Here is a 22,666-nt window from a genome sequence, read left to right as displayed (position 1 = left end):
AAAACAATGATACAACTATTGCAGGTAGTCGTTGTGCAATGACTTATCTTTCGTCATGTGCCTAGTGATGTCATAAACATGATGACTAGGATCATGTAAAGATATAAATACTGCTGAAATCAAGTGGTTCAAAGCAACCCCAGAAACTTCAAAATGAAGAGAACAAAATCTTTTCTCATTGCTGCCCTTGTGGTTTTCATTTTTGCTGGTGAGTTCAATTTGCACTGTGCACGTCACCATAATCTTAAAAATGAGTAACACCATTTAAAAAAAAAAATTGTTTCATAGGATATTATATCCAATTTCAGTAACACTCACAATTACTTTGATGTCAGCAATACCTGCAAATAGAAGAAATGTAAAAAAAAATTAAATAACTTGTGGCACAAGCGAACGAGGAGGCAAATATAGCACATTAAAGCTGTTCTGTATAAAATCAAAGTTTAATATTTTTCCAACCAGAAGATGATGAGGGGAGTTTCAACTTCCGTCCAAAACGGCCTGTCCAATCACCAGGATGGCTGCACCGCTTGCCTGAGCCAGTGTCAGGAGGCCCAAACTGTTTTTAAGGTTGCATTATTTGAATGCTGCCGGTGAGCTGCAGGCACTAAGTGGGTTGGTGAAGGGGATATTTGCCAGCTCCTACGTCCTTCTACAGGCCTGCTTGTAAATCACATCAGGCTGGTACTCCATTTTTCAGGCGAGAAACGGATGTGTAGCTGTTGAAATCACCACCGATGAAACAAAATGCTCATATTAAAAAAAGAGATAGTGAACTTTCATTACCGTCGTAGTTATTTCAGAATTTAGCTCATTGGGGATTCCTTTACATATAAATCAGTACTATGGTTTTGTGTAAAAAAAATGGACATTAGATCTCCACATGTTTAGAGATACAACAACATCGTTAATTTGTCGTGCATATTTTTATTTGCAACTTTTAACACTTCATTTATCTCATGTTATATGAAGCTTCTTTTATTTATAACTTCAGCCTTTATGAGGACGCCAGATGGTGCATCCAAAATGATAGCTTCTAAATCAAGGAATGCATCCATTTGGATATTTTATTTGTTCTTAACTTTCATTTTAAAAGATTAGCCAGCAAACAGTGCAAAATATAACTTCTGTCTTCAACAACTTTTAATTGATTAGAACGATTTATTGGCTAGTGCGTTTGGCTTTCGTCGCATTTCCGCAGAATGTCAGTTGACTTTGTTTTGCCCACAGGTTACGAGATCGATTTAGTGAATCACACAATTAAGTAACCCACATTCTATGTGAAATCTTTGTATATTTCAGATATGTCCAAAACTATGAATATTAATGAAGAAACCGAACAGGTAAAATCATAATTTGATTTGTTGTTTGATACTTAAAGGGATTTTGCACAATTTGTTTCTTAGTATTAAGTTCTGATATTTTTAATCTCTTGTAGCCTGCCTGTGATAAATTCATTTTGCCAGCGTGTCCAAGGAATTATGCTCCTGTCTGTGGCACAGATGGCAACACATACTCAAACGAGTGTTTGATGTGTGTTGAGATCAAGTGAGTGAATTAATTATTTCTTTCACATTAGGCTAAGCGGTAGAAATATGAATCACCTGAAAACTCAAAGTACGTTCTATTTGCACAGATATCTGTACTGTATATTGCAATTAGAAAGACTATACAAACTGATTACGCAAACAACACTTAGCCAAACACAAACATCCCAAATAGCAAAGAATTGTTTTTCTGCAACAAAATAAAAAACCTCCCAATAAGTTATTATTAGATAAAAATGACTGGATTTGTTAATGATAAAAAAATTGTTTTATTGAAAGATGTACCAAAGATAACAAAATCGCCAAATTACAATAAAGATTTACATGTCAGAGGAACAACATTGACAGGTTCAGTTACAAGCAGATATGTACATGGAAAATTCAGGAAAATGTTAAAAATAAATCTGTAGTCCAATAATGTTAACAGAATTTAGAAGAGAAAAAACGCAAAGCTGCATTAACAAGACATTGGCCCTGAATTGTCTCAGGCCTTCTGACCTTTTCACACAACAGCTGGTAGAAATCTGGAATTGACTGCCCCAAAAGACTGTGGATGCTGAGACAATCGGCACTTTCAAGACCGAGATAGATAGATTTTTATTCGGTAAGGGTATCAAGGGATATGGAGCTAAGGCAGGTAAATGGAGTTGAGGTACAGATCAGCTATGCTCTAATTGAATAACGGAGCAAGCTTGAGGGGCTGAATGGCCTCCTTCTCTTCCTATGCAGCTGTGCCGTTGTAATTTGCATGCTGGAAGTGCGGTGGAAACACCATATACACACACGGAAACAAAGTTATGGCACTGCGGCGGCAAAAAGTCCGAGGGAATTCAGGGCCATTATTTGTAAGGGAATGCTCTGAAGACTAAAAGTTAATTGGCATTATTTCTCAATGAATAATAACTTATATAATTAGAAAGTGTGGAACTTAAACCATAGAGTAGAATTAAGATCAATAAAATTGTTATTTTTACAAGAATAACACTGTTAAATGCTGAATACAAAGAGGGCATTTCTAGACCAGTGAAAGAAACCAGATGGTTCAAAGCATTCCAAGAATATGGTAGTGAATAATGACTTTGTGATGAGTTTATGTGTGGGAATATACCAACATGATTCAGATGTTCACCTTGAAAGTCTGCCAATTTCACCTTAAACTGTTTTCCTTCCTTTACTTTAGAAATTCTCTAACGTTCTCACTCCTACACCATTAACATTTGTGCTCAGTTGTCTAATTTTTCAGTAATGAAAGGTAATAAAGATCAGTAATCACCACCTTACACTGATTATTCTGTATTCTTCTTCAGGCAAAGAAAATTCAACATCCGTATAACTAAACTAGCAGAGTGCTGAAGTTACACATTTCAACACCAGATGATAAAGTGCATTTTGCAAAAGCAATGAATGTCAAAATTGTGAACAAAATAAACAAAATAATGCAATACTGTAAGTTGATTTTTTTTCTTCCCCTTAAAAGGTCAGCCTGAGGGCCTGGTTAGTTTAATATTGCTAGAAATAGAGCATTACCTCCTGACCAGCAGGGAAGATTCTTGATAAAATCCACTTACCACAGTGGAGTTAGTTTCATTCGTTCTAAGACCAGACATTTAATTAAATACAGCACAAAAGAGAAGTGTTACATTTTGGGGGGTGATTTTCTGAATTAATTCGCTAAAGAGCAGGTCAGTCAGCATCTGTAATGAGAAAAGAAAGGTTATAATGTTTTTGGTGGGTTAATTCAACCCATTACATACTTACTTGTTTCTTTGAAGCAGTTCAGCAGTGTTTACAAACTATGGATGTGGCACCACTATTTAAGGTAGGAACTGCACTTGGCAGAGACAGTTCTGCTAGAGTTAACTGGCAAGTGGAGAATAGAAAATTGGGTCTTATTGAACTCACTGACACCCTGCTTGTTCCACATAGCATGCAATCTTCCATTCCTGGTTTTCCACTAGCAAAATATGCAAGAGTCTCTATTGACATTTACATTCCATGCTAATGAGGGCATTATGAGGCATCTTTCTTTTTCTGCATTTCAGGCACAATCTCCAGCCAACACTAAACCTGCCAATTTAAAGAGGGCATTAAAGCATCAGCCACATTAGTGTATATTTGGAAAGGAGCACTTAAAGGTACACTACAAATCTTCTTCAAGATAAAGGGTTTGCCTTCAAGATAAAAAAGGATTGCCTTTTAAGCACCCACATCACAATACAGTATTTCATTCTGCATGACAGAGAGATCAACTGGCACCAGAAATGGGCTGTCCATACTCCTATTAAGCCACCAACTATATCTGTAAGCCCTAGCATAGTTGACTGTCAAGGACTGAGCAGAACCAGTTCAGCAAGGAGGTAGTTGTGGCGCTATGATATCTACTACAAGGATACTTGCAGACCACATCCTGCACATAGACATCACTGCCTGTGGCAGTTAAGATTACCTCTTTCCTCAACTATTATGCTATTGCCTTCTACCAGGTTAACAGCTGAAGTATGAGCCAATTTGTTGCCTACAGATGCATTAACCAAGTGACTAGTTAGCTTTCAGGAGGACCACCATTTCCACCTTCTTTCCTACCCACTATCTACAGTATGATAACCTGTTGAATTTCAGTGCATTGCTGATTTTCACAAAGTTCAGGGGATCAAGTGGCCATCCTGCAGCTAACCCTGTGTGCCAGTAACTGAATTTGCATCTGTAATTAGGTTGTATTGGAAGCTTTCACATTTTGAAGCATTGTTAAGATTTCAGTGTGATATCGTTTTCAAATATAAATTGCATCCTGGATGTGTGTCCTGCATACTAAGTATTGGAAGGGCTGTAATGTTGCATAAAAGCTTTGCGGGGGTGGGATGAACAGTGCAAGAATAACAGATTCTGAGGATATTTTTGTACCATGAATACTTGGACATATATTTGCTATAGGAATCTCCTGGATAAAATTACTTGGTACCTTGCATAAGGTCTTCCATCTTCCTTTACATTTGTAGCCAGATATTACTCTGGGGGTTACTGCGAGCTAATGTCCCTTCAGCTGTCTTCTGTCAAGCATTTTGAGTCATCCATAAATATTACAAAGGCTTTTAGAAGAAATAGTGTGAATTGTTAAATTCCTTCCCATTAGTTCATAAGAAATGAAGTTTCATTCAGAGGATTTGTTGACTTGTTACTTTTCTTTTTTTAAGCAATACATTTTATTTGTAGTTCATGAAGGAAAACCTTAAATAAAACATTTTCTGCAGTGTTCTCATCACTTCATTTTAATCTTTTTCATGAAATCTCACCGCTTTGCAAATTTCAGACTTATAAGGAATCTGCTTTTCATTACAAAATGAAAACAAGAGAATTCAAGCAATTATAAGGTGCTGAACATTCATTCAAATGCATGTACCTTATTTCACTGTATTTTCAATCTTGAGATTTGTGACACATATAATCATATAGGTGCAGACTTTATTCTACCCTAGCCTGCCAGCTGTAATTTTCATTTTCCTATGAACTCTATAATGCTATCTATGAGTGCGGTATGGTAACCAAAAGAACATTCTTAACTTTGCTGCTACAAACCTTTAAACAGTTGCAGTAGTGCTCCAAAATTCCACCTTTATGAATGTGCAGTCTTGCCATATATAGTCTTGGATATGTAACGAACAGCAGAAGTGAAAGGTCAGATAAGAACAGACATGCGCAACAAGTTACATACGTCATACTATTCCCTTCCTGGCAGTGTTAGCCTTCATAGCTTCTGATCCATACAGGAAAAAAAATTATTAACCCTGTCACCCCAAAGGGGAAAAACTTGGTTTAGTCAAGATCATTAACTGCAAATCACATCCTACACAGATAAGAGGCAAAATGCAATTGCTATGAACATGAGATTAGATGATACCAATGCATTGCAAACTACAAAGGAGAATTCAGGCTCAGATCCTTCTGTAGAGGAATTGAAATTCTGGACCTGTCAAACTGAATCCTCTGCTGAAGTCTGAAATGCTAATATCATGATACACAAATTAAGATGGCAACAGCTGCTCTATAAGATTATAAACTGCTATCACCTGCCAAGAAACATAGCCAAGAATGGCCTCCATTTGTCCTGGGTATCATAGATCAAGTAGAAACACCTTATTGGAGCCGTTGAATGGCACTGTGCATTACTGAATCTTGTGGTGTCTCTGCACTGGAAAAGGAAAACCAGAAGGGCTGTGGTGTCCATCTGGAGGGGAATGGGAAAATTAGAATAGAGAATCTTATCTGGGCAATGCCTGCTACTTTCTGGCTGCAGCTGCAATGGAGGTGATATCAGCAATGATCAGGAAACAAACAGGCTCTGTGCACAGGCTCTAGGCAGCAGAAGCATGAAATCCAAGTGGACTGAAGAGCCAGAGGAAAGCTTACCATGAAACATTACAAAAAAAGTTTCCAATAAAAAGAGTCACCACTCTAAGCCTGCCTCCTCCTGCCAACAGTATGAGGTGATGAATTAACCAGAAACTGCTTTGCCTCTTATCCTCATTAAAGATGCAGCAGATTTGAAAGACAAATTCAACTTGGTAACTCAGTGTTAAATTATTTATGCAGTTGTAAAAAGTTGTTGATGTTGTGGCAAAGCCACCAACGGACTCCTGTATAAATGTATAACTGCCTTTAACAGAATGCTACAGCACCTATGTTTGGTTACTGTATGTAAATAGTCGTTCTGGATAAGCCCCAGAATCAGCGCGATGATGCCATCACATTGGTCACGTGACACCCCGAACGGCGGGAAATGTCATAACATCATGACGTCAGAGAGTGGGAGGTTCCCAACTCAGACCTCGTGAAACCAGCACCAGAAAAGACCTGTTGATTATTTCTCCTACATGCAATTGTTTGTTCTCTAGTTTCTATTAAACTTCGTTTTATTATCGGACTGACTCGACCTCAGTGCTTCAGTTAGGGATCTGACGATTCCTACAATGTAAAGATTTGGACTCTTTCTCTGAAAGAAACAAATTTAGCTCTGATCTTTATCCTCAGTTATTCGGTTTGCTTGTCTCAAACCTGCTCTCAAACCAGTAACCAAAAGTATGGGGAAATGACACATTAGTATTCCAAAAACATATAATTTGCAAAAATGAAAATGTGCTTACGTTCAGTCAACAGAAGACCCATTTAAAAAGAAACACTGTACATTGTAATACGGTAGCATTGTGGTTATGTTACTGGACTAGTAATCCAGAGGCCTGGATTAATAATCCGGTAGATGTGAGTTCCTGTGGAAGTACCTTCACCACAAGGACTGCACCTTCTTGAGGGCAATTAGGGATGGGCAATAAATGCTGGCCTTGCCCGTGACCTGTGAATGAATACATTTAAAAAAATGAATAAATAAAAACTTAAATCTCATATTGTCAAAATTAATGTTGGAATTTGGGGCATAGTTCTGCTGGTTCATGCAGCCTTGTACCTTGTCCAAATGACCATTCTTCATGTGTGACCCTAAACCATAGTATCAGTGAGGATTTGACTTTTGTGGAATCCTTTTCCCATTCAATATTGACACATCTATAATTTCCAACAGGAGGTCATTGGTTCATAATAAGGAGGAGGAACTCGGGCTGATTTTTCCCCTTCCTAGCTCAGGGTCAGTTGATACCAATTGTACATCCCCTGCTGCTGCCGTATCTGAGATCAACTAGCTCAGTACAGACCAAAGATTGAACCTGGGATTTTCCTGGTTTGTACGGTTCCTGAAGCCGCATATTTACCCACTGAGTCACTGGGGAATGGCGCTGCATCATTTTTTTTTTACAGGTCTCTCTTTTACAAATTTACTGATGACACAATAATGGGCCAGAAATTCGGGTCCCAACGCGTGAGTATGGACGGGGTACTCATGCGTGGGCCCGGAGGAATTGCCGGTTTTCAGCATGCACAGCGCATGCGGGGAAAACCGGCATTTCCTGTCCTCTGACCCAAGGGGTTAAGAGGCGGAACACGTACGGATTGACAGGCAGCGCGTGCGCAATGGAATTCCTGTTTTTTGACAGGTTTGCGCGTGTGTAAGGGCCTCTCCTTTTTACGAATGTAAAAAGGAGACGCAAGGACTTCATTCTTGAAGGTAAGTGGTCTTTAACTTAAAATTATTACATTTTTTCCACAGCTTTATTGTTTTTAAGGACTTTACAGTAAGGTAAGTGTAGTTTTAGACCCGATTTATTAAAAAATTATTTTTTTCAAAGATTTGATTAATTGTTTAAAATAGTTTTTTAAAGTTATTCATAGTTAATTTAATTATTGGGATGTTTTTTAAAATTTTATTTAAAGTTTAAGTAGTGTTTTGGGGTGCCGTACTTTTCATGAGTTTGACAGTTCTTACTCTCAAACTTATGAATGAAGTTTCCCCTCCCCTGATTGGCTGAACAGTGCTCACCTGATCCCAGCCGGCACATCGCACTAACTACGCCGCTGGGTCAGCTTAGCACAGTGCGCCGACATCAGAACTGGGCCACTGACAGGAAATCCACTGCGGGCCAGGTTTCAGATGTCGGCGCGCCGGGTAAGTGCACATCGGGGGCTTGCACGCGCGGCAGGCCCCCGACACCAAGTTCTGGGCCAATAGATTAAAAACACTTGAAAATTAAAGATGAATTCAATGAGAGAATTTCCCAGGTCAATTTCCTAGGTCTGCATGGGGAAACGAAATCTCAAAATGAAATGAAGAATTTCTGCGGGATTCTTCCAATCTCCCACTAAAATTTTGGCAGAAAATAAATGGAAACCCTGGAGAAGCAACTCAGTTTTAAGCAGTTATGCTATTTCTCATGGGTTCCACTGACCTTGTCCTGACATTACAGCAGTAGATCAGGAAAACCCATTGGAAAATTCCAGTTGAATTTATTTATATCCATATCTCCCATAACACTTTTATTTTTCTGTGGTCCTATCTTAAACGTGTAACCTGGAAGGAAAATTTACATTCAAACATATTTTTTATAATGTTAATATACCTGTTTACATTGATAAATTAACGATGAGTTCAATTGTGCTATTGCTGGCATCCAATAGCTGCTAAATTGCCTCCAGCTAACATTTCTAGCATTTTTTATGCTGTTATCTAAAAAAAAATTAATCAAAGGGCCTAAGGTAATACTAGTTCAAAGTGAATTGATATATTTGTGATTTTCATTATAAAGGTACTTGGACAGAAACTTACATTGTATGTCCAATTCGGAGATTGCGTCTACTTTGTTGTAATTCCATTTCTATGGGGATGATTTTAGTTTTGTTTTACTGATTGTGGGTTTAATTCCCACTCCAGGGACTTGAGCACATTAATCTAGGCTGACACTCCAGTGCAGTGCTGAGGGAGTGCTGCACTGTCAGAGGTGCCGTCTTTCGGATGAGACGTTAACCCACCTGCTCTCTCAGGTGGATGTAAAAGATCCCATGGTACTATGTCGAAGAAGAGCAGGGGAGTTATCCCCGGTGTCCTGGCCAATATTTATCCCTCAATCAACATACCAAAAACAGATTATCTGGTCATTATCACATTGCTGTTTGTGGGAGCTTGCTGTGCGCAAATTGGCTGCCGTGTTTCCCACAGTGACTACACTCCAAAAGTACTTCATTGGCTGTAAAGCGCTTTGACATGTCCGGTGGTCGTGAAAGGCGCTATATAAATGTAAGTCTTTCTTTTTTTCTTTTTTGGTGATATCATAAAGTACCTGATGATATGTCGTTGATATCATAATGTACCATGAGGTATGGGAGAATTTGATTGGTTAATTGATGATATCATGTAATATGATGTCATTTTATAGTTTTATATGTCAGAATTTGATTGGCTAATGGCAAAATTAGCATAAAACAAACTGCATATTTGTGATATGTACCTTATGCCACAGTTAGCCAATCACGACAGTAGCTTCATCACATCATGAAATATGAATTACAACTAAAACCAAGAGAGTGTATAAACTAGTAGATAGCATTATAAGAACACATCTAAAGTCAGCACCTAACTCACTAAAGGAATTGTCAGCCATAACATAGATAAGATATGAGGTGTATAAAATTATGAGGGGCCTAGATCTCTTCTCTCTTAGGCAGTCCCTCGGAACCGAGGATGACTTGCTTCCACACTAAAAATGAATTCCCAGGTGACTGATGAGTCCAATGCCTGACCTACTGTCTCTGTCACAGGTGGGGCAGACGATGGTTGAAGGGACGGGTGGGTGGGGTGCTTGGGTTGATGTGCGCTCCTTCCACTGTTTGTGCGGAAGAGACTCGAGGTGTTCGGTGCCTTCCCAAATGCTTCTTCTCCACTTTGAGCGGTCTTGGGCCAGGAATTCCAAGGTGTCGGAGGGGATGTGGCACTTTTTCAAAGAGGCTTTGAGGGTAACTACAGAATATGTTCATCCCTGTATGGCATAAAAATAAAACAAAAAAGGTGACTCAACTGTGGCTAACAAGGGAAATTAGGGATAGCATAAGATCCAAGGAGAAGACATATAAATTGGCCAGAAAAAGCAGTAAACCTGAGGATTGGGAGCAGTTTAGGATTCAGCAAAGGAGGACAAAGGGACTAATTAAGAGGGGGAAAATAGAGTACGAGAGCAAGCTTTCAGGGAACATAAAAACTGACTGTAAAAGCTTTTATAGATATGTGAAGAGAAAAAGATTGGTGAAGTCAAGCGTAGGTCCCTTGTAGTCAGAATCAGGGGAATTTATCATGGGGAACAAAGAAATGGCAGACCAATTAAATACATATTTTGGTTCTGTCTTCACAAAGGAGGGCACAAATAACCCCCCAGAGATGTCGGGGAACATAGGGTCTAATGAGAGGGAGGAACTGAAAGAAATCAGTATTTGTAGGTGTAACGTCTGTAAGTTGTGCAGTAAATAACTTCAGAGACTTTAGGAGTACAAACAAAACAGGTCTTTACTATTCAGAGGTCTGGGCGATTTCTGCCCTAGTTAACGTATCACAACCCTTATATACTGGTGTGGTCACTATCGGTATTACAGTATACATGAGCCAATAGATAGTGCCACCCTAAAGTAGTGCTCTTAAAGGCGAACGGTTACATTCTATAGTTCCCTTAAAGGTAAACGGTTACATACACAACACTCCTCCCTTCCTAGCTTATTACTTACAGAATCCCGTTAAACATACAATCTTCAACTTTATATAAACAGTTTGCAGATATACTCTCGATGGAGTCAACGTCATATAACAATTTACAGATATACTCTCAATGGAGTCAACGTCATATAACAGTTTACAAACATACTCTCAGTGGAATCAGTTTACAGGTTCAGTCTCTGTGGGAACAGTTCATAAATTCAGTCTCTGGTATTAATTCGTTCCAGACAGCATCCTCCATAGCCTTTTTTTTTAACAGCTTGTACTTTCGTCCTGTTGAACCAGCAGTGCGGACTTATACAACCCACTGGCTGTCTTGATAATGTCCCTGGATTTTTTTTACAAATTTAGCACCTTTCGTAGTGTTCGGACTGAGGTAGTAGAAGTAATAATATTTTAAACAGTTATTATTTTCTGCTTCTTCTTTTTCTTTTCTGCCTTTTTGAAACTCTCCGAGCTCTTTTCCCGGCTGCCATCTGTAGCGCCACCAACTCTCTATGTTCCTTAGACCTTAAGTGCTTCCTCAGGATTTCAGCACTTTGGGAGTTCCCATCACAATTTGGGCAGACCACATCCTCATAACATTCGGTGTCACTCAACAGGTCAAAACCCTTCTTCAAGCAATCATATTCATCCTGCTCTTCCTCGGATGTCTGCCCTTCCTTCCCTCCTGGCCTCATTTGTGCGTTCAATCCTTTCCCTTCCTTCAGGGATTTCGTTATCAGGCTATTTAATCCTTCTACTGAAGTAGCTGTTTCCCCATTCTCCTGTTCCCCTGGACGTAATTCAGCGTACTCCTCCATTTCATCCATCATTTTCTCCAATGCTTTCATCTTCTCTTCCTCTTGTACTTTGGCTTCCAGTGCTTGGAGAAGTTGCGCCTCGATGCTCTCTAGCTCATGTTCAGGGCCCATTCCCAGTTGAAACTGTTCTTCAAGTCGGTCAACCTCGGTAATTGCCGCCTCATATTTGTCTTGGGCTTCCTTCCATATTTTTATGAGTTCTGCCATGTCTTTCACCTCTACATCCTCATCTATGTATGGAACTTCTACCGATGAGTCTGTCTTGGCCCTGAGCTCCTCAAGAATTTCCTGCAGCCTTTGGACTTCTTGCTCATGTTCAACCTTTAGTTGCTCATATACTTCCAACGAAACTAGCTTTTCGGAGGTTGCTGAGTTAACCCCCTCCAGAATTGTAGTCTGGGCCTGTTCATACTGTTTTTTCAACTTCTCGCACTCTGCTTGTAAGGAGTCATAGAGAAGAACTGGAATAAAATCCTGGCTTCCTGAAGATTCCTCTTCATTTGTTTCTTTCGCAATTTCCTGTTGGAGTTCAGCCAAGGCTGCTATGCTATCTGCCTCTCGAAGTCTCACTGCCATCAACTCTTCTTTATTCTTGCAGTCCATCTCAGCCATTTCCCGTTTACTTTCATTTAACTGAGTGAGTAGTCCCTTATTTTGGGCTGAGAGATATTGCACCTTCTCATGTAGACCCTTGCACTCCTTCTCTGCTTGACATAGCTGATTACCGCTGATTTGGTTCTGCGTTTCAAGTTCCAACATCCTTTGCTTAGCTTCTTTCAGTTTCGCCCCTATAAGCTCCTCTTGCAACATGGCCACATTATTCTCATCAGGTAAAGAAGCGTTTCTCTTTTCCATGTCCAAGATTTGTTTCTGCATCTCCTTAAGAGCACCCTGTGATTCAACTTCTCTTAACTTTGCCTGCACTAGCTCCGTCTCTAATTGCAGAACAAAATCCTCAGTGCAGCGTGATTTGCCCTTCTGCTGTATCTCTAGATCATGCAAATATTCTAACCCCTGAACATCATCAGGGAGATGTGATCGGTAATTGGTCACGATGGCTCTATGGTCGCTCTCTGCTTGAGCCAGTAGGTTCTGTTGTCTTTCCAGACTCTCCCATTCGGTGTCATAGAACTTTTTCATTGTTTTCATCTCTTGTACGAGGCGGTAACTTAATTGTTCTAATTGTTGTTGTACTTTGAAATAGCGTTGAGTTCGAGCCCGGTGTTCCTCCGTAATGCATATGTCTGTAGCTTGAACAGACTCAGAATTCTCTGTCTTTATGCACGCCATCGATTTTCCAACCTTAGTCCGTGAGTTAATGTTAACCTTGTTTTTCATACATAAGCTGGACTTATCGTCTTCCGGCTCAGAGTCTGAGCTGCTTGTCTGCACCGAGTCCTCACTCGTCATTGCTTGTCGGTAGTGCCATTCCATGTCTATTTTCTTGATCCACTCCCGTCCTAGAAGTGGTGGTCCTCCCTCAGGTAGTACGTACAAATTCATTCTTGGGTGTACTTTACCCCTATCTCTCACCTTGACTCTTATCTTCCCCATGGGGTATACGCGATGCCCCGTGTATGTCTGTAATACGAACTTGGTATTTCTTAAGGGTATGTGAGAGAATAGTCGGTGGTAGTCCTTTTGGTTGATGACTGATACAGCTGATCCCGTGTCCAGCTCCATTCGTACTTGGACTCCAGCTATTTTTAGTGTGACCCAGATCGTCTGTAGATCAGTTACTTTACCCACATTGTGGATTCTCAGACTATCCAACTCCTGGCTGTTTGGGTCTGAGTCTGAATTTTGTTCGTCTGAACTCTTTTCAGCCACCTGATGCACCTTGTTGTACTTTTCTTGTGGTGGTGGCTTCCTTTGTTTGTTGGTCTTCTTTCTGGACCTGCATACCTTCGCGATGTGACCCAGTTTGCCACATTTCCTGCACTCTTGATTCTTAAACCAGCACTGATTCTGGTCGTGCGTTGTCTTTCCACAACGGTAGCATTTGGAAATGCTTGCAGTCATTTGGTCCACCCCGAGTGCCGCCGCCTTTAGCTGCATTTCCGCCGTCCCTTTCGCTGCGGCTTCGTGCGATGAAGCTATGAGGACAGCCCTGTCCAGTGTGAGGTCGTTTTCTTCCAGAAGTCGCTTCTGCGTTCCTTCTTTGGCCAAGCCGCATACGAACTTGTCCCGCAGCGCCTCTGTCAAATTCCCTCCAAACTGGCAGTATTTCGCTAGCTTACGCAGTTCGACTAAGTATTCCGCATTGCTTTCATCTTGCCTCTGGGTTCTGGCGTAAAATTTAAATCGTTCAGCCAGTATCAACGGTGTGGGGTTCAAGTGATCCTTCAGCACTGCTACGCTCTCTTCGAAGGTCTGGTCCACTGGTTTAACTGGTGCTATTAGATGTTTCAAGAGCCCGTATGTTTTTGCTCCCATCGAATTTAACAAAGTTATTGCCTTGGCGTATATGGCTACGCAATATATTCCTATGCGTTCCCCATACGTGGCCCTGTCTTCTATTTCTGCATTAAAGTCATTAATATTTCCTCGCTTAGGCATCTTCTTCTCTTTTTGAGAACAGTACAAGTATTACTTTACTTATTATTAATTTTCTTCTCTCTTCTTGAGAACACACCAGCCTTTCTGAAAAATCTTATTACTTTTCTGAAATTCTTAATAATTTCCAAGATGGCGGTTTCCCGCTTCTTCCTTCTTCTTCGGCGGTTTTCCCGCGAAAAATGGCGGCTTTCCCGCGCTTCTCGGCTCTCCCCGCCCACTTTAATGGCGGTTTTCCCCGCGCTTTTCTGTTCTCCCCGCCCACGGCAATGGCGGTTTCCCGCTTCTTCCCCTGGCGGGAGGGGTACACTTTCCCCCGCGGGCGACGGCCGCTGGCTACCGGTCCCCAGCCTGTGCGTCGGCTTCAGCGCTCTCCGCTGGCTTTCAGAACCCCAGCCCGCGCGTCGGCTTCAGCGCTCTCCGCTGGTTTTCAGATCCCCAGCCCGCGCGTCGGCTTCAGCGCTCTCCGCTGGCTTTCAGATCCCCAGCCCGCGCGTCGGCTTCAGCGCTCTCCTTCCCGCGGCAGGCAACCGGCTCCGGGTACCCCCGATGACGGCGGACAGTTACAGCCTCTGAACTGGCTCTCGGCCAATTCCCGATTTCTCGGCTCTGTCTCACCCGGCCTGCTCCCGGTCTCAGCGCCTCTGGACCCGACTTTGTCTGGCTCCTTTCCCCCTCGACCGTGGTCGAGTGTACCGCCCTTATCCTCTGGTTTTACTCCTTCCTTATTTTCTTTTACTGTTCCCTTACTCACAGTCCGTGGCAGCCTTGCCTCTCTTGTCGATCGGCTCGCTCCTCACTGTGGCAGAAGGGACCGTCAGTGCCTGTTGCAGATGGAAGTTTTCAATGCCAAAATCTTCCTCTTTGCTATCGCTGCAGCCTCGAGTTTTCACCCAGCAGAACGACGAGGGCGGGTGCCTCACTTCGACGCTCCTTAGTTGCTTAGGAACTACTGTTGCCGCAGGGTACGATCGGCCTCGTCGCCATTGTAACGTCTGTAAGTTGTGCAGTAAATAACTTCAGAGACTTTAGGAGTACAAACAAAACAGGTCTTTACTATTCAGAGGTCTGGGCGATTTCTGCCCTAGTTAACGTATCACAACCCTTATATACTGGTGTGGTCACTATCGGTATTACAGTATACATGAGCCAATAGATAGTGCCACCCTAAAGTAGTGCTCTTAAAGGCGAACGGTTACATTCTATAGTTCCCTTAAAGGTAAACGGTTACATACACAACAGTAGGGAAATGGTATTAGGGAAATTGACGGGATTGAAGGCCGATAAATCCCCAGGGCCTGATAATCTACATCCTAGGGTACTTAAGGAAGTGGCCCTAGAAATAGTAGATGCATTGCTGGTCATCTTCCAAAATTTGATAGACTCTGGAACAGTTCCCATGGATTGGAGGGTAGCTAATGTTACTCCACTATTCAAAAAAGGTGGTAGAGAGAAAACGGGAAATTATAGACCGGTAAGCCTGACATCGGTAGTGGGGAAAATGCAAGAGTCCATTGTAAAAGATGTAATAGCGGAGCACTTGGAAAACAGCGACAGGATCGGACAACGTCAACATGGATTTACAAAAGGTAAATCGTGCTTGACTAAGATAAATGCGAGGTTATCCACTTTGGTGGCAAAAACAGGAAGGCAGATTATTTTCTGAATGGCAATAGATTGGGAGAAGAGGAAGTGCAATGAGACCTGGGTGTCCTTGTGCACCAGTTGCTGAAGGTAAGCATGCAGGTGCAGCAGACGGTTAAGAAGGCAAATGTTATGTTAGCCTTCATCGCAAGAGGGTTCGAGTACAAGAACAGGGATGTCTTGCTGCAGTTGTACAGGGCCTTGCTGAAACCACACCTTGAGTATTCTGTACAGTTTTGGTCACCTTATCTGAGGAAGTGTAGGATTCGCAAAATTGGATTTCATATTAATAAGGGTCAATAGGCAGAAGAGGCCATGATTTTAAAGACTGTTTTAAAAGAAGCCCAGAAAAAGGGGCATACAAAATGGCCACCGTATCATGTGACCAGCTTATTGGGACACTTTCAAATGGTTCCTGCGCAACCTCAGACAGCTATGTGGATTGAACCGATAGTAAGTTCTGGAAGCCATTTCTGAGAGAACGAAACCAGACCCACAGGCATGCATATGGATTAGATGCAGATCCACTCAAGATCGGCCTGGAGACAGAGGCCATCTAAATGTTGACCCAGACGAAAGAGGACAATCTCATATTCATGAGAACAACACCAAGGGCTCGGTAACGGATCAGCAGGACATTAAAAACAATGAGAGCTATTTCAAACCAGAGATGGGCCTATTACCAACCGCTTAAAATGATTTTAAATATAATAACTGCCCCGCTGTGCTCAAAGCCCGCCAAAGTTAAAACAAAGACTAACCTGATTTTGGGCGGGAAGTGAAGCCTTGGGAAGAAAGGTATATCTGCCGAGACCTTTCGGCAGTTGACACAGCAGTGTGACACGACTCGACAGACGCAGCTTGAGGAGGAAGACACAGCTTGGGAGAAGACGCTGGAGGAAGCTTGAATTGGCAAGCTCGGACGGTCACAAGGAGAGTCGAGCTAAAAGACAGTTTGCAGTCGGACAGTCGTTGCAGCCCCAGCAGCCGGTCCAGCTTTTGAGCTGGGCAAAGAGGAGCTGGCTTGGGGAAAGATCAGCGGACTCCTCTCCACCGTCAGAGAAGAGAGAAGGATAATTATGACTGTATAAAAAGTCATTCGGAAGCAGCGTCCCACCCCGGGGAAAACCATCGGGAGATCATCGACCATCCCTGGGCCGCAGCTGAAAGTAGAAGGGGCCATACCAGCCCAAGGCTCCCCTGACCTGGGTCGAGCCAACGATCCTCGACCCCGCCGACATCCAGGCCCGCCGGTGTCCAGCCGCCCCCGACCCCCACCTCAGGAGAGAGGTGTGGCACAGCTCGCAGGGGCTCCACGATCCACGTGGAGACGAAACGCCTGAAAGGACCAAACACAGACTCATTTTCAAAACCTTGCACTTCCTAGTGGGATTGGTGAGCATGTTTCTGGTCCTTCACAATCAGATCTAGATAGGTTTAATAAGGGGGTGGATTTAAGGGTACAATTAACATGAGTTGTTGTCCCTCGATGTTCTGTGTGTTTCCTTATTTCATGATGATCTTTGTAGAGTATAAGATGCCTGTATTTGCCTTAGTTAGTATAATGTCGTTATGATTTGTTTGTGTTTGTTTTTCCCTCCCATGTACTGTACTCTTATCTGTGTTGCATTTGATTTGATATTGTTCCATTTGCAATAAAATTTCATTTTGATTCATCAAACTTGGTCTACAAGAGTCTTCTCTACATTGTAGTTCCTGCGCCTAAGTCCAGAGTATAGAATCTAAGGGGTGAGTGGGTCGAACCACTCAAGGTTTTACTGTGCAAGAGAGAGAGGCCTCTAGAGAGAGAAACCTCAGGGAAAGCTATCAAGGAAAACCCCTTACAGAAAATGACGACCGCGGCAGGACCCTGGCAGCAGGATTGCAATGTAGTAGATCCAAGTTTGAATGGTCGAAATGCAATGTATGAGAGGATAGCGGATTATGTCTTTGGCAAGGTAAATCTCACTAAACAGTGGATTTCTGATCTTTTGCTGGACGGGCGTCCGGTGGACGCAGCCATCAGGTGGACAGAGAGCAAAGAGCATAAGAAGTCAGTGGAAAAGGCAGTGTGGCTGATGTGTTACAAGAAGCAGGTCCAGATCTTGGACCGGGTCGTTGCAGCACAGGCAGCCAGAATCACAACCCAGGCAGCAGAGATAGAGGAAAAGGCCATGGGTGGGGAAAAACTCATCACAGCGCTTCACCCGCTGAAGCAGGAACGCCAAGTGGTAGCTAGTCAGCATCAGGCTAGGATAGAGTACCTGGAATGCCAGGTTACTGAGGCAAAGATCAATGACACGAGGATACGGGAGAAAAGCGCCCGCCTCGCACAACAGCTAAGAGCGCAGGAGGAGAGAGTAGTGGAAGTTAAGGCGGCTTACAAGCTAGCCCTCGAGCACGGGTTTGAGAGCACAGACCACGGCCCCTGCCAAAAGACCATAGAGGACCTAAGAACGGCCCTGGTAAAGGCAAAAGGCATGGTGTGTCTCGTCAGCCCGAAAGCTAGTCACATGGACTTTTTAAAGGAATCTAAACAGCCGATTCCAGCTGAGGTAATTGTGGTACCAGCCACCGAACCCTCAGCACCGCCGAGCTACCGTGAGACTTGGTCGGAAAAGGAGGAGGTAGCCGAGATGGAGGGTGAGGAAGAACCACTGGTAGCAAAGCCGGGACCGGCACCAATGTGTCCCACCCGGCACCAGAGGTTCGGTCCCAACACTGCCGATGGCGGTATTGGACCCCACCAGAACCAGCTCATGGTGCCCTACGCTGGCCCGCACTTAAGGTCCATGGTGAGCCACCTCACACGACTCACAGTAAAGGGAGATTCCTCGATTCATTTCAGGGAGATAGAGGAAACAGCAGCCATAAATGACTGCGATGATCAAGAACAGGCGAAACTGTTTCTTTTCTCCCTGGATCCCACAATCCTTCAGTGCCTCTCAGAGGATGGTAAAAGGGGACGGAAAGGGTTTGCGGATCTCAGGGAGGAAGTTTTAGAAGTAATGGGAGTGGACGACGGTAATCCGTTCGACCGCGTAGAAGGGACCGTGCAGCTATCTGGAGAACCCCCACGGGTTTTCGCAGAAAGGCTGTGGCCAGTATATCGACGCAGCTGTCCGGGTATGCCTGAACGGGCTTTAATGAGCAACGAACAGCGGGTTCATTGGTTCTGTTGCTTGGTCACCAACAGCTTGCCAGAGATACGGGCCCTAGCCAGATCATGGTTTGATCCCCAAGGTCCCGGTGTCACGGAAGAGACGGTACTCTGTCAGCTTAATGTAGCGTATAAGAATTGCAGAGGTCAGGAAACACCACCCCAGAAGGGAAAGGTGCATGAGTCAAAACCCGCAGCCCCAAGCAAGCAGGAGTGGCGCCAGGAGGGGATAAAAGTATGCCAACGGTCATACATCCATGCAGAAAAGTTCCATTTGCTCTTCAAAAGCAACCGAAGGCAGAGCTGGACAGGATGGAAAGCCTGAACGTGACTCAGAAGATAGATGAGCCAACTGAGTGGGTGAGTTCCCTCGTCGTTGTGGACAAAAAGAATGGAAAGCTCAGAATTTGCCTGGATACAAGAGATCTAAACAGAGCAATAAAGAGAGAGCACTTCAAGCTTCCTACACGTGAGGAAATCATGTCACAGTTTGCAAATGCAAAGTATTTCAGCAAGTTAGATGCATCATCAGGATTTTGGCAGATGAAACTGGATGAGGCAAGTTCAAGACTGTGCACATTCAACAGTCCATTTGGCAGATACAGATTCCTAAGGTTACCATTTGGCATTGCCTCAGCTCCTGAAGTGTATCACAAAACTATCCATATGATCTATGAGCATTTGGAGGGAGTTGATACATCAATGGATGACATCATAGTATGGGGAACCACGAGAACTGAGCATGACGAGAGACTGAAAAAAGTGCTGGAAGCAACAAGGAAAACAAACCTGAAGCTGAATAGAGAGAAATGCCAGCTCGGGGTGACAGAACTGACATTCGTGGGAGATATCCTTAGCAGTGAGGGCATCAGACCAGATCCCAGAAAGGTGTCCGCCATTGAGAATATGCCAAAGCCACAATGCAAAAAGGACGTGCAGAGGTTTAATGGAATGATCAACTACATGGGGAAATTCATATCCAACCTCTCAGAAAAGATGGCGCCACTAAGAAGACTAACTGAAAAGAACATGGAATGGGAATGGAATCATGAGCATGAGAAGTCATGGAGCGATCTAAAGAAACTGCTCACAGAGGAACCAGTTCTGAGGTTTTATGACCCAGCGAGACCCATCAAGATATCATCAGATGCATCACAGAGTGGGCTCGGTGCCGTTCTTCTGCAAAAATATGACTACTGGCAACCTATTGCATATGCATCACGCTCAATGACAGACGCGGAGACGCGATATGCTCAAATAGAAAAGGAGCTGCTCAGCATCACATACGCCTGTGAAAGATTTCACCAGTTTGTGGCAGGACAAGCAATCAGTGTAGAGACTGACCATAAGCCCTTGATTGCATTGTTCCAAAAGCCACTAAATAGCTGTCCGCTTAGAATACAAAGAATGATGATCAGGCTGCAACGCTATACACTGAAAGTTGCGTACACACCGGGTAAGCTGATGTATACAGCAGACACGTTGTCCAGAGCTGTTGACCCAAAATGGATGAAAAGTGAACGCCTACGTGGACATGATCACAAGTGCACTGCCCATAGCAGATGCAAAAATGGAGCTCATAAAGACTGAGACAAACAAAGATGAAACAATGAGACGACTGAGGAAAAGCATCTTGGATGGATGGCCCAGCATGAAGCAAGACTGCTCACCAGACATGGCAGAGTACTGGAACTGCAGGGCGGAACTATCAGTGGTCGAAAACATCATCTACAAAGGAAGTAAAATAGTTATCCCAAAGAGTCTGAGAAAAGAGATGCTAAAAAGGATCCATGGAGGACATCTGGGAATCGAAAAGTGTAAGAAAAGAGCACGAGAGGTGATGTACTGGCCACGAATCAACCAAGATGTGACAAATGAGGTGTCAAACTGCACAATATGCCTGAAATATCAAGCAAGCAATCTGGTAGAACCACTAAAGCCACACCCAGTGCCAGACAGACCTTACCAGAAGGTCGGTTCTGACCTATTCATATGTCAAGGGAAGGACTATCTTGTAGTCACAGACTATTATTCCCTGTATCCAGAGGTTTGTAGACTGTACACCACCACTGCAGATGCTGTGATAACATGTATGAAAGTCATATTCTCCAGACATGGCGTGGCAAGCGAGGTCTTCGCAGACAACGGACCCCAGTTTTACAATGCAAGTTTCCGACACTTTGCCAAAGAGTGGGACTTTGTCCACACAACGTCAAGTCCTCACTATCCACAGTCCAATGGACTAGTGGAAAAATCGGTCCAGACAGTGAAAAGACTGATGTACAAGGCAAAAGACAGTGGAACAGACTTCTACCAGAGCATGCTTGTATACCGCACAACGCCGCTCGAGTGTGGTATGTCACCAGCCCAACTCCTTATGGGACGTCGTCTAAGGTCAAACCTACCCATCCCGGAGAACCTCCTGAAAACAAAAGAGGGGGAGAAAGTGAGGAAGTTCAAAGAACAACAGAAAGAAAAGCAAAAGTACAACTATGACAGAAGAACACAAAACCTACCTGAACTCCACACTGGTGACCAAGTAAGGTTCAAAGACAAAACAAACATATGGACTCAGAAGGGAACTGTCCTGAGTGAAGTTCAACCAAGATCATACACCATTCAGACAGATGAGGGTGCTGTTCTGAGAAGAAATCGTCGAGATCTTCTCATGGGACCAGCCACAGCAAGTCAAAAGACTGATACTGTTGAACAACCTGATCACACAGCAAGTCAAAGGACTGATACTGTTGAACAACCTGATCACACAGCTGAGAAATCATCATCTGAGGCAACAACTCAGATTCAAGGACAATCAATCAGAAAATCCTCAAGACACGTGAAGCCTCCTGAGAGACTCATTGAGCAAATTTAAGGACTCTTGTTATAGAAGGAAGTAATGTTATCTTATTCTTTATTCAAGTTCTAGTGTATTTACATATTTCATGTGAACACATAAAGCAAGGTTAAAAAACCTTGATAATGATAATGATAATGTAAGTTCATTAAGTGTTACAGTTAAAATGCAGATTAATACAAAGAAAACATGTTGTTAGTTAAAAGTAAAATACTTTTGTTTTAAGAAAGGGAGATGTAATGATATCAGCAAATAGTGATGGTATTTGCCTGTTTGATTATGATGCCTTACCAGCATAATTGCATGTATTGATTATTTAAACCTGACCAGCAGATGGCATGTGAGAGAGGCAGTTTTAGTTTAGTTTTAGTTTCGTTTTAGATGGATCTCTAACATGATGTCTCCTGTAATGCTGTTAACTGAGTTGAACATACTTTCGATAAAAAGTCATTCTCTTTGATGAATGTGTCATCATTGAACCCACATACAAGTCGATACATGATCCTCCACCTGTAAGGACAGGTGAGGAGGAGCCGTCTGCCACAGACCCAATTCTCGAAGGGGCGGAGCCTGAGGGGAGGGAGCCGAAGCCCACAGTCGTGGAAGAGTCACGAGCTGTGAGAGCTGGAGTCCCACCCGAAGGTCCACTCGCTAAGGGAGCCTGCCCAAATCCCAAAGGGGCGGAGCCTGAGGGAAGGGAGCCGAAGCCTACAGTCGTGGAAAAGCCACGGGCTGTGAGAGCTGAGGTCGCACCCGAAGGTCCACTCACTAAGGGAGCCACGCCCAAAGTACCTTCTCGCAGGTCGACCCGAACGCCTCAGCCTGTAAAGTCTTGGCCCGAGTCACCCACTCACAGTAGACGCCGACTTCAGAAGTCATTGAGAAAACACAGTCCCCGTTTAACAGCAAAAGTCTGTGGGGAACCAGAGCCACAGGTCACTGCAGCCCCGCCACAGGGAGCGGCGA

General features: G+C 43.3%; 1 protein-coding gene across 1 annotated transcript; it reads left to right on the top strand.

Moving 5' to 3' along the window:
• Positions 1-39: 39 nt before the first annotated feature.
• Positions 40-2,983, top strand: LOC147113900 (trypsin inhibitor ClTI-1-like). Its single transcript, XM_085994048.1, has 4 exons — positions 40-208; positions 1,303-1,343; positions 1,439-1,548; positions 2,855-2,983. Exons 1-4 carry the CDS (start codon positions 154-156, stop codon positions 2,898-2,900), a joined length of 252 nt encoding a protein of 83 aa, XP_085850174.1. The 5' UTR covers positions 40-153; the 3' UTR covers positions 2,901-2,983.
• The last annotated feature ends 19,683 nt before the right edge of the window (positions 2,984-22,666 follow it).

This window comes from Somniosus microcephalus, chromosome 8 (genome assembly GCF_052327205.1).
Source record: "Somniosus microcephalus isolate GS21.2 chromosome 8, FLI_Smic_1.0, whole genome shotgun sequence".
Taxonomy (NCBI): Eukaryota; Metazoa; Chordata; class Chondrichthyes; order Squaliformes; family Somniosidae; genus Somniosus; species Somniosus microcephalus.
The sequence above is the reverse complement of the archived record's forward strand: the minus strand, read 5'-3'. Positions and strand labels throughout refer to the sequence as shown.